The following is a 13,135-nucleotide window of genomic DNA, read 5'->3' on the forward strand; positions in this document are numbered from 1 at the left end:
GAAATGTGAAAGCTCAGTTTGCATGCAAAATGAGTCAAAGACGAAATGAAAGCAGATGTTATGTTATATATTTATTTTTTGCATTGCTGGTACACTTGGAAATAATCAGTTGCCAGCTCTAGTGAACAATAAGCAACATAAGCCAAGCAGTCGCCCATCATATCTTCTGTCAGGGCAACATTATTTCTTTCTTTTTTTTCTCTTTTTTTTTTAAACTCCTTTTAATTTTTTTTGAAGCCACTAGTAAACCATTTTGACACAGCTGAGAAATGTTGAGCGTTACAGTCCAAGGTCATTGAAGATGTTTTATCTTTTAAAAAAAAAAAAAAAAAGAAGAAAAAAGCCGAAACAGTTTGGGAGAAAAACACGGACGAAGCAACGAACCTACATTTTTGATTGTGCAAAGCACAGAACTATAAAAAGATATATTTATATACAGCAAACGATTCTCTGTAAACATGGTAAGTATGTTAGTTTTCAGAAAACATGGTCATATCATAAATACAGGCAACATTGGCATCGGCAAACGTCACGAAATGAACATTCTGGGCTTTTAAGATGCAGCCCGAAACCACAGAAACCAATGGAATCTGGGCTCAAAAATAACCCAAAAAAATAAATCCATCCCAATCCGACCAGAACCATTTATTAGTGTTTATAATGGCGTATTTGGTAACCTCTGTAGAAAGAAGGTACAGTTAAACTCTGTAGGACAGGAAGAAAAAAAAATGTGCTTCACATCTTGGGAAAATAACGTTTTACTTATTTTTATTATTAAGCCTATATTATGCTAACTTATAGAGTAATGGTATAATGTGTAAGAAAATACAAAAATAAGATTAATACTGTCAATATTTGTACAAGAAATATATTGTATTTGAAAGGAATAAAATGTTATATTTATGAGAAGTGTTAGTGTCGTTCTGAAGAAAAGCCAATGGGAAAACAAACGCGATGAAGAAGGGATGAAGACCATACAGAAGGGGTTTGTGTTTTTCATAAAAGGATTTTTTTTCTTCTCTCTCTCTTTCTAGATATAACTACTAGCCTACTACGCTCCCAAACAACATTTCTTTTTTAAGTTCAAGCACCATTTCCCCCCTCTAAACAATACTTTGGTTAGAGAAAATATCTGCAAGTGCTATTCAAAACAACATGGCACAAAGTTACTTACTGCTAACATCCTTTTTTTTTCTTCTTTTTTTCTTTTTAAATCTGTCAGACGTTGAAAAAGTAGTGTATTTCTTTCAAATTACACCTCTGCTATGATTATTATATTTCTGCCGAGCCTGCTCAAAGCCTCTTCATAAAAAGTAAATTATTTATAGTTCTTTTTTGTGTCTTTTTTTCCGAGTCATTTACAAGCTATGGAACAGTAGCTGAGAGCTGCGGTCTGGGTCGTCCCACATGACATTTGGCAGTTACAGCTATTTTAACACAGTATCGTTATATGGGACGTCCGGTTAGCGAACCAGGACCCCGGATCTTCGTAATGCGGCTGCAATAGTGCGCTGTGAGTGAGCACGCTGGCCATGCATATCGGAAAAGTCGTGTGTAAACTCGAAGCCGAACGAATCGAGATCGAAGCGGCTGCCAGTGAAATGGTCCGACTAGCTGCTGTTTGTTAACATGAATCATGCATCGTTCGGACAGCGTGGAAGGCAGTTACGTTTCTGTTTGGGGACACGCATCTGTGTACAAAAAGGTTATTAACCACTATGTTAAATGCAAATTTCCCTATAAAAACACTTCTAGTTCACAAGGTTGGACTCTAGACCAGGTTTACGGCACACTTCACCACAAGATGAACAATCCCAGCTGGGTTTCTACGATGAAGCCGTGTTGGGATTATAAAACCCTGGGTTCGACCTCTCCCAGCACGGGTCCAGCTCAGTACTGGTGTAGGTATGAGGGTCGATGCTCGGGTTTGAGCGGGAAGGTTTTGAAGCCTTTGCTCAGGATCTTGTGCTGGGAAACCTGTTGCTGCTGCTGTTGCTGCTGTTGTTGTTGCTGTTGTTGTTGTTGTGGTGTGAACGAGAAGCCAGAAGAGATCCCGGAGGATGGAGGGCATTCATTGGCTGTCGACCACACCGGAGACTGCAGCATTTGCATGGAGTCGCCCCATTGGCTGGAGGGGATGGTCATCTGGTAGAGGGAAGAGCTGGGATTGGGCATGGTGTTGGTGTGCGAGGAGTGCTGCCATGGGGCTTTAGGAGGCCATGTTTTAGTTTTGCTGTCCTGTAACACAAACAGCACAACACACATATGGAGCAAAACTATCAAAGTGTGCCGAAGGCCCAATGACAAATATTCATGTTCAAGAAGGTGAACAATTAAATCGCATCCAAAATAATAGTGTGTTTACATAATATATATATGTGTGTGTGTACGGTGTATAATTATTTTGTATGCATATATATATATATATATATATATATATTATATATATATATATATATATATATGTGTGTGTGTGTGTGTGTGTGTGTGTGTGTATGTGTATGTGTATATGTACGTATATGTATACATAGGCTGTGAAACGATTGATTGCGATTAATCGCATCCAAAATAAAAGTTTGTGTTCACATAATATATGTGTGTACTGTGCATAATTATTTTGTATATATAAATACACACACATGCATGTATATTTTAAATATTAATATTTTATATATAAATAACACATTTTACTTAAATATATACATGCATGTGTGTTTATTTATATATACAAAATAATTATGTACAGTACACACACAATATATTATGTAAACACAGAATTTTATTTTGGATGTGATTAATAGCGATTAATCATTGCCCAGCACTTGCATCTGCATTTTAAAGTTTTTAGTTTAAAAGTTTCTCAGAAATGTCACAGTTATATTCATGATCAGAATCAAATCATATCTTTAGAGTCCTTTCTGTGAACTTTCTGGCATCCTGCATGTTACGCCACACTGAATTTGACGTGACATCATTTGTCAGAAATTATGTTTATCTGGCTTAGTCAAAAATATAGCATATTACTACTAATTTGGGGAAAAAATGTGCACTCGTGCAAAAAACTCCACTCCACTCCACCCCATTATTTGTCAGCAGCCATATCACCCTGTAGCCCAAGACTGGTTCCCCACTGAAGCTAAGCAGGGCTGAGCCTGGTCAGTACCTGGATGGGAGACCTCCTGAGAAAACCAGGTTGCTGCTGGAAGAGGTGTTAGTGAGGCCAGCAGGGGGCGCTCACCTGTGGACTGTGTGGGACCTAACGCCCCAGTGTAGTGATCGGGACCGTATACTGTCAAAGAGCACGCCCTTCGGATGAGACGTTAAACCGAGGTCCTGACTACCTGTGGTCATTAAAAATCCCAGGATGTCCTTCAAAAAGAGTAGGGGTGTAACCCTGGCATCCTGGCCAAATTTGCCCCTTGGCCTCTATCAATCATGGCCTTCTAATCATCCCCATATACTGATTGGCTTCATCACGGTCTCCTCTCCACCAGTAAGCTGGTGTGTGGTGAGCATTCTGGCGCAATATGGCTGCCGTCGCATCATAAAGGTGGAGCTGCACATTGGTGGTTGAGGAGACACCCCCCCCCCCCCCCCTTCCATGTAAAGCGCTTTGAGTACCCAGAAAAGCGCTACATATAAATGTAACTAATTATTATAATCCAAACGTAAATTTTTTAAACATTCTATAACTAAATGTATACATTCTATTTACAGCAACGGCTGCATATGTGAAAGCACCTACTGTGAAACTCCATCTCATACTCTTATGGAATAAACATGTGTGTTTGATTTCTACCTGGTTACTGTCGTCACTGGTGTGGTGCAGTGGAGGAGAGGGCAGAGTACACACTTCCTGTTCACCACAGCTGTGTTTCCTACAAAACACACTCAACATGAGCAACACACTCATCTCAAACACATGAATCATTTCCGATAAAAGTTTCTGACGAACAAATCAAATGTTTGTTACCGTCTTTGTTTGACAGCCGCCACCAGGTCGGGCCCAGAGAACATGGAGAACAGACTGTCCCCATTGGCCGAGGAGGTCTCGTCACTCGAACTGGCTGAATCCCCCTGATTGGCTGACCAGCCGCTGTTGACCGCCTCCCTGCTCAAATACAAACATCTTTATTACACAGCTCTGTGGAATACTTGATTCTGATTGGCCAATCGCACCATCCAACGGTATAATATTCCCAGATAACAACCGCTGAGAACAGAAACACAGGCTCATCCGGGTCATCAGCACTAGAAATGTTTTTTATTTGTGGAAGTTTTGCATTTAGAGAGCTAATGAAACATTAAAACTCAGTCTAATCAATATTTTGTGTACAGTTATTTAACTATGCCGTCCAGTATCATGGACTCGCTCTCTCTTGTTTCATACAAACGCAGCTGCCGCCATTTTGTGACTATTGTTTCTCTTATATGTCCGTCTAGTTTGAACTTGCTGCGCTGCAACGTCTCTCTCCGCGGAAGCTCTGCGTTTAAAGACCTAACAAAATATTTCAACCACTATTTCGTGTCTAATTATATAGTAGCCGTGTAATAAGCAGGATAATGTACATCCAGCCGGTTGTTATCTCAGAATAAACCCCTTCAGGCTGATGGTGACCCCAACGCTTCGAGTCGGGGGTTTATTGTGAGAGAACAACCGGCTGGATTTACATTATCCCTTACATATCAACATCCAAAACTATTAAGGTCAATGTTTCCACTACAGGACACCTGAAATAACTCACGGCGAGCACCATGTGACCGGTCATGTGTCACTCACCCTTCGCTGTAGTATTCAGGGTGTGCCCAGCCCCTGTGCTGCTCCTCGGGGTGGGGCCAGTTACTGCGGGGGTTGCTGGGACGGCGGACATGTTGAGCCTGGCGTTTCTGCTGCATGGCCTGATTGACCCCGGCAACATAACGAGCAAACTCTGGATCCGAGCCCACTGACCGAGACCGAGACAGAGAGATGTGTGGGGTTAGTCCTGCTCTTTGTTTAAACTGTCCAGCACAGCAGAAACACATAATGGAGTCCAACACACACACACACTCCACTCGCAGTGAGAAAACAATTAATTTATTACATATGACAATTATTGCATGCTATTTGCATTCAAATAAATTCTAAATTCATTACAAAAAAATTGCACTGTCAATTTGATGCATTCTTTCAGAGCAACTAATTATAAAGTAAAAGACTGCAATAAAAGTACAATAATATTTATTGTAAAAAATGGCAGATAAAAATATGCACATTATAGAAATGTGACCGGATGAATATGTGTGTGTATAGAATATACACACATACATATGTATGTATGTATGCATGCATGTGTGTGTGTGTGTGTGTGTGTGTGTATATATATATATATATATATATATATATATATATATATATATATATATGTATATGTGTGCATTTATTTATTTGAAACATTCAGATTTGTTATTTTTTCTTAAAGTCATATAGCATTGTTTGTCATCGTACATTTGAATTTATCTCAGTATAGCTTTAATTAAAAAACTCTTTAGTCAAAGTAAGTTAAAAGTATATATAAATAATTAGATCAGAACAGTCATTCTCTACCATGCAACTAAAACTAAAACTTCTTAGTTTTGCTCAACCAATGACAGGCAACCACTACAAACACATCTCTGCTCACCTGCAGGGTCAAAGGGCATGGAGTCTCCCAGCACCCCAAACAGACTCTGCTCGCTCTGGTCTCGGTTGGGCCAGGTGTTGTTCCGCGGTCCCTGCGGGGGCTTGTGTCCGAGCATCTCCGACATGACGCTGTCCATGTATGTGCTGACCAGCCCGAGACTGTAGAGGTCAGAGCTGAGGTCGGGCAGACCCGGAGCGGGCCACTGCGTCAAGGGCCCGATCGGTGACAGGCCGCCCAACGGACCCTGGGGCCACTTACTGGGAGCTCTGGGCTGCTGGGAAGAAATCTGTGGAGAAACTGGGGCTTGCTGTTGCTGAGGCTGACCAATCGGCTGCAAGAGATGCTGGTAGAATGGCAGGGTCGGTTGCGACTGTGACTGCGTTTGTGTTTGCTGTTGTTTTGGTGTTGAAGGAAGTTGCTGCTGCTGCTGCTGCTGCTGTTGTTGTGTCTGTTGCTGTAAGGTTTGCGCTAACGTCTGCACGGCGTTATGAGACACTTGCGAGGTTGGCGGTTTCAAGTCGGACGCATTTGTCGACGCAACCGAGTTCCTTCTCTTCACCAACGGAGACGCCTGCTGGGATTTCCCCATGTTGAACCCTGATAGGAAGTCGATGACGTCTTGCATCTCCTGGTCGGTGGGAAGGTTCATGCCCTGCTCGTCTGCACCGTTGGCGATGTGTGTGTGGCTCGGGTCGGGGGTGCAGGGCATGCTGCTCATCTGAAGGATGCTGTGCAGGCGTGCGGTCTTGTCGTCGGAGTTGGAGCTGCTCCGAGACGGGGTGTTTGGGATGGAGTAACTGCCGCCCGCGCTGGAGTTGGACGAGGTTTTCTTGGTGAAGCGTGAGGTGAGTTTGGAGATGGTTTTGGGGAGGCCGCTGGAGGATTTGGTGCTGTTCCCGGGGGGGAGATCGACGGGGCCGCCGTAATCAGTCGTGTCCCGTTGAAGCTGGATCTGAATGGTGGGCAAAGTCTGTTCCCTGCACACACACACACACACAAATCAACAGAGAATTACAACCACTCTCTAATCAGTGTTATTTTAGTGTCATTGAGATTAATATTATGATGGTTATATTTTCCATTTTCAATTTAGTTTAAGTTATTCTGTTGTTTTTGTCATTTTTTGTGTCTCTAGTCTATATAGTTTTTGATTAGCCTGGCAAGCCAGACCTACATCAAGATGTTAGGTCTGGAAACTCACCATAGTCACGGCTCAATCCGAGGGGCGGGATAAACGGCTGTCTTTCAAATTCCCTCTGCACGCAATAGGACAGCGCTTCAACCAACCAGAGTGTTTTCCCAACAGCGGAGCTTAGTTGATAGATTCAACTTTTGCCATATCTGGCCGGCAAAACGACGAACACATCTTCCTTTTTTTAAGAATGACTTAAGTGCCGTTCTTTGCTCTTTTCTCAAAGAAAAACTTAACTCCAAGTCCTCCAGAGTCACGGCCAAAGCCGATTCGAAAGACCGTTGTTCTCCATCAGCAGCCGCCATTCTTTGTTTTCAAGTAGCAGCAGGTAACCGTCGCAACTCTGTCGTGTATGTTAAGCCCGCCCCCGCCTACTCTATACACAACGTGATTGGCCTGACCCAATCTGGGTTTTTGCAGCGAGAAGGTTTATTGAGAGTTGCTAGACGTACCTGGCTGCGAAATACATTTTGCTGCCGCTAGGGTGCGTCTAGATTTCTAGGCTAGTTTTTGATTTCTATTTCAGTTATTTTAGTACACACATAAAATGTGTGTATGTGTGTGAGAGAGATAGCGAGTGAGTGCGTGTAGTCTACTAAAATGTATATACATGCATACATTTAGAAGAAAAGTATATATATTATAAATACATATATTTAATTTTCTACTAAATGTATGTACAGTATATACATTTTAGTAGAATATTTTGCACACACAAAAAGAAAACGTTGAATTTTGAGTGATTTGTTGAGTGTCATTTAGTTAAAAACAAATTATATATACATGTATTTATAATATACATAATTTTCTACTATCATTTTCTACGCAGCACTAATGCGTTTGCCACTGACTTGCGCTCCTTCCAGCGGTGGAGGTCGAACACAGCTGTGTAAAGCACGTCCACCAGGCCGAGGGTCTTCTCTGGATCCAGACTGCGCTGCAGCAGAGACATCGTGGCTGGATCCTCCTTCAGACACCTGACAGACAAAACACAACAGGCAGAAGAATTATTTTTTATTGTTTTATTTTTTTTACTTAAAGTTTAGCCTTTGCTGAGGATATGGCACAATAATTAAATTAAAACAAACAATTATTTACCAAAAATGTAACGATATTTTTCTTGCAAAAATAATAGAATATAGCAATTATATAATCCCTTTAAGTTTTATATGCATAAAAGATGCTTTGAGCTAAATTGACTCAGTTTAACAGAGGTTAAAGGTCTTGTCACCGCCAGCAATTATTTTATTACTTTCACAGGCCTCAGAATATTTGTTGTATGAATATCTGAACATGCAATATATCAGAAGAAAGAACAGAGCCTCTGCTTTTAAACAAAGTGTTTTTATTATAGCGTCATGCATTCTTTTCTTATTAACTCTTGAACATGGGTAAGTTTCATAAAAAAAATAAAATAAATTTAAACAGAGCTGAGAAAAATCTTTTTTTTTTCCAAAGAATACAACGTGCATAATCAAGGCTTTAATCGTTCGTTTCTGCTCCTTTTTTGCCTGTTTTGATGAGATTCAGTTCTCTTTCAGAAGATGTGTAATAGTGCCCCCTACTGTATAACAGTGAAAACTTTATTCATTTTGTTCATAAACAACATTAGCCATCTCAACTTTGAGTAAATGTAGTAAAGCAGCTTGAACTCTTGCAAACTACAGAGTATGTGGATCTACAATTACTTTCAGTGATGCTGAGATTTAATAAACTAGTGCTATAATTACCACAAACTTTACCGTATAGTTACTCACCATGTGGAGGGAACCTGGATCACAACTTTAGATCCTTCAAGACAGATCTGAGGGGCGTAAGCTTCCTTGTTCTCAATCTGAGCCGTGTCCACCACAACCTGCACAAACACATCATCATCATCAGGGTTAATAACTGTACACACTGTAATGAAGCTCTGCCAGTGAATGAATCATTCATGTTACCCGTCCTGTGATCATAAATCATTTCTGTCAAACAAACAACACTTGGACACTCGAGAGCCCCAGTGAACCAACTTTTCATCACTGTCAGAAAGCCGTTTCCACCAGAAAACACAAATGAAATATTTCCCACAGTTCTTGAAAAGAGGCCGTGAAGTTTGAAACAGGGAGTGTGTTTCCTATCAAACAGGAAGTGGGCTATTGTTATTAATAGCGCAGGTGTATCCTCAATGTGACTCAAATGATGGGGACTCAACACACACACGCCCAAAGGTCACGGTCACTCTGACCACACACACAACAAGGACAGAAACGGCGTCATGGAAACGGCTTTATGATTTTTCATAAATCATTTTCCTGTAGCCGGTGGCCTTTTTCAAAACCTTGAGTTCAGACCTTCATTCTTCCATGTGAACGTTGCTGACAATGAACCAATAAAACTATGCTGGTTAATATCGGTTGCTAGAAAGTTTCCAGACTTCTGTTGCGAACACGTCTCAGGACGGATTAGTTACTGCTCATATTTGTGAGGTTTATGAAATCAAATCTAATAAATTTGATAATTCATAGTTGTCTTTGAGGCACTTAGTATCATATGATGACGTGTCCAGTCTACTACAGAGGTGTCATTGATTTTACACTCTCACACATATACACTGACACACACACTCACACACACATATACACTCACACACACACACACACACACACACACAATGATATACACTCACACACACTCACATATACACTCACACACACATATACACTCTCACACACATATACACTCACACAAACTCACACATAAACACACTCACACAAACACTCACACATATACACACACACAGACACACTCACACATAAACGCACACACTCACACATATACACTCACACAAACACACACTCTCACACATATACAGTCACACACACTCACACAAACACACACACTCACACACTCTCTCACACATATACACTCACACATAAACACACTCACACATAAACACACCCTCACACATACACTCACACAAACACACTCACACATACACACTCACACATAAACACACTCTCACACATATGATGTTGCTAATAATGAAGGTTTCCGTCACGTTTCCTGGGCGTTTGTCATGTGTACAGATAAATATGAAGATGTGTGTATTTATGTGTTATACTGTGAAACACTAATGATTCTGAGGTTTAGCGATCTGAATGTGAATCAGTCATCAGCTTTATCACAAATAAAGAAAGAATCTAACAGTCTTCCTAGCCTTGTTCGGAAGCACACACTCTGTCAGTTTAAATCCAGACTAAAAACACATCTCTTTAACCTGGCATACACAACACATTATCAATTTATATTATTCAAATCAGTTAAATGACTGTTACTCTGCATAAATTAGGTCAACCAGAACCGGGAACACTTCCTATAACACCTGATGTACTCGTTACACCGTAAGAAGAAAGGCATCTACGCTAATATTAGTCTGTCTGTCTCCTCCTCATCTCGAGGTTACCGTAGTCAGCCGGATCCAGTCCACATCCAGATCAGACGGTGGACATCTAGACCTAGACACGACCAAAACACAGCCCTGAATGTCAGCATCTACTAGACAATCCCTGTGAGGCCTCGTCGGCACGACAGTCACCGGCACAGATCCTCAGCAGTGACCGTGTGAACCGGACCGGTCCTCCACACAGACCCTATGACCAGCGTCACAGCTTGCAGAACCGCTTTATAGATGAAATGAACTAATGGTTACACTTTATTTTAAGATGCCATTGTTACAGTGTAATTATATATTCAAGTAATATTAATAAACAACAAGTACTTACTATAGGGTTAGGGTAGGATTAGGGTTTGTTGCATGTAATTATGCATAATTTACTGTTATTACTATGGTACATGTAACACTTGTAACAAGGACACTGTAAAATAAAGTGTTAGCAAACTATGATCTTTACAACGAAACTGAACAGCAGCCGAAATGCATCACTGTAAAGCTGCTTTGAAACAATCTGTATTGTATAAAGCACTGTATAAATAAAGGTGACTTGAGATGACTTCTATAAAAACATCTGCTAAATGTATAAATGAAAACACCACCAAAAAAAAAAAGAAGTGATTGGTGGTTTTATGCATCTTCCTGTCCAAGCGGCCGGTTCCTGTCTGGAATAAGCTGTAATGTGGATAGATATGCCATGTCAGCATCTAAGGCTATTTTCATGGCAAAAATGAAATTACACAAATACAAATATCATATAAATACAATAAAACCAAGCAAACAAACAACAAATCATATTATAATTTTTTTTTTTTTATTAACATCTGATAAAAAAAAAAAATCCAAAAAAAAATCCAAAACCTTTTCAGGCATAATCTTACTAAATAAGTCCTTAAGTGAAATAACTTCATAAAACAGCATTATACTTGTATTAAACCCAGGACAGTCCAATAAAATATGCTGCAATGTGGACCAGACTCTCTGGCGTCAATCAAACATGTGAAACTCACCAGTCCCGCCTGCCCGAACAGCAGCTGTACTGCGGTCTTACAGGCTCCTCTCCAGCTGGAGGGACACACCTGGTTCAGGACCTCAGTGACGGGGGAGTCGTCCCGCACCGCCACGCCGTTCTGATCCAACGCATCTTTGATCAGCTGCAGCACGGCATGCTGGGAAGAGATTACATTTGAATAAATTAGATGATTCTCTTCACTGTAATGTTTTATTTGTAAAATGACTATACAATGTAAATAATAGACACTACTGTTTGAAAGTTTGGGGTCTGTTATGCTCACCAAGGCTGCATTTATTTGATTTAAAAAAATACAGTAAAAAACAGTGAAATATTATTGCAATTAAATATATCTGTTTTCTTTGTGAATATATGGTAAAAATGTAATTTATTGCATCATTACACCAGTCTTCAGTGTCACATGATCCTTCAGAAATCATTCTAATATGATGATTTGCTGCTCCAGAAACATTTATTATTATTATCAGTGTTGAAAACATTTGAGATGCTTCATATATTTTCTTTATTTGTGGAAAGTTTATTTTTCAAGATTATTTGATTAATAGAAAGTTGAAAAGAACAGCATTTATTTAAAATAGAAATCTTTTATATCATTATAGATCTCTTTACTGTTACTTTTGGTCAATTTAAGGCAGCCTAGCTGAATAAAAGTATTAATTTCTTTAAGAAAAAAAAAAAAAAAACTTTACTGATCTTGAATAGTTTAACAAAAGCACTTAAATGGTCTTTAAAAAGCCTAATTTTTTAAATGAAAAATATTTATTTTTGTTTTGGATGTGAAATACTAGGTTTTGTGAGATTCACATACCAGTGTCTCAACAGTCTGAGACATGCATGTCCCACATAGTTTTATCCTTTTGAATTTGTGTACTTGCTATCATAGATTACATTTCCAGCTGGATCTTATCTCTAGTCATAATTCATAATATTGTGTTCTGAGAGAGAACAGAATACCGTTTTGAGCTTGAGGTTATCTGATGCACTTTCGTTGAAGGAAACTCCTCGGAGGAGATGAGAGCCGATCTGGACAGGAATTGTGGGTAATTCACACTGGATTGCCTGAGACGTGGTGTGAAACCGTCCGGCCTGCTGGGCTTCAGCGTCACTGCAGCAGCCCTGCACATACACACACACACACACGGCAATAATCAAACACCGTTCATATGCACACAAAATTAAACCAAATAAACAACAACACGCAAACGCATGTGCCTGTGAAGACACAACAAAGTCATGTTTACAAGTAACAGCTCGAGAGCTTCTGAGGAAGGATTCCCCCATTCAAGTAGATGGGATTTGTGCAGCACAATATGTGCAGCATATTTAAATCTGTGGACATTCACGTGTCTCTATGTGTGCGACTGCTGAACACATGAACATCCTGAGAGAAGCTCTAATCTGCACTAAGCTGTAATTCCACACACGGCAAACATACCTGCAAAGCTGCTTCCACTGATTTGGGATTAAGGTGAAATCCGGCCTTCAGCGCGTATTCACTGTGACCCAAAGAGTCTAACGCCACTTTATACGCCTGCAACACACATGCACACAATGTCAGTGGGTCAGTCTGGGGCTCACAAAAAGCCTCATTATTAACAGAATACAAAATTATTACCTTTAAATTTTAATAGTACTATAAACTTCTGGACCTATAATACTAAAGATCTCCGTTTCTACATTCAATCCTGTTACAGGTCACTTTTTATTTTAAGTTTTGCACCATCATGATTTCACTTACAAAGTGATCATTACATTCTTAAAGTAAAAATATTTAATGTGCTCAATTAATACGAGCTCTGATATAACTATTGTTT

At 40.0% G+C, this 13,135-nt stretch overlaps 1 protein-coding gene across 1 annotated transcript; it reads right to left on the minus strand.

Annotated features, from left to right (window-relative positions):
- Positions 1-219: 219 nt before the first annotated feature.
- On the minus strand, positions 220-12,852 carry LOC308686288 (granule associated Rac and RHOG effector protein 1-like; the record flags this gene model as incomplete). The annotated part of the gene is made up of 10 exons (XM_081394652.1): positions 220-2,238; positions 3,800-3,878; positions 3,974-4,111; positions 4,781-4,946; positions 5,664-6,640; positions 7,707-7,832; positions 8,613-8,710; positions 11,299-11,457; positions 12,276-12,437; positions 12,757-12,852. Coding segments are annotated over 10 exons (2,349 nt in total), but the record flags the coding sequence as incomplete, so codon positions are not given.
- Positions 12,853-13,135: the final 283 nt, after the last annotated feature.

Source organism: Scardinius erythrophthalmus (assembly GCF_964197995.2).
Source record: "Scardinius erythrophthalmus genome assembly, contig: HAP1_SCAFFOLD_167, whole genome shotgun sequence".
Classification (NCBI taxonomy): Eukaryota; Metazoa; Chordata; class Actinopteri; order Cypriniformes; family Leuciscidae; genus Scardinius; species Scardinius erythrophthalmus.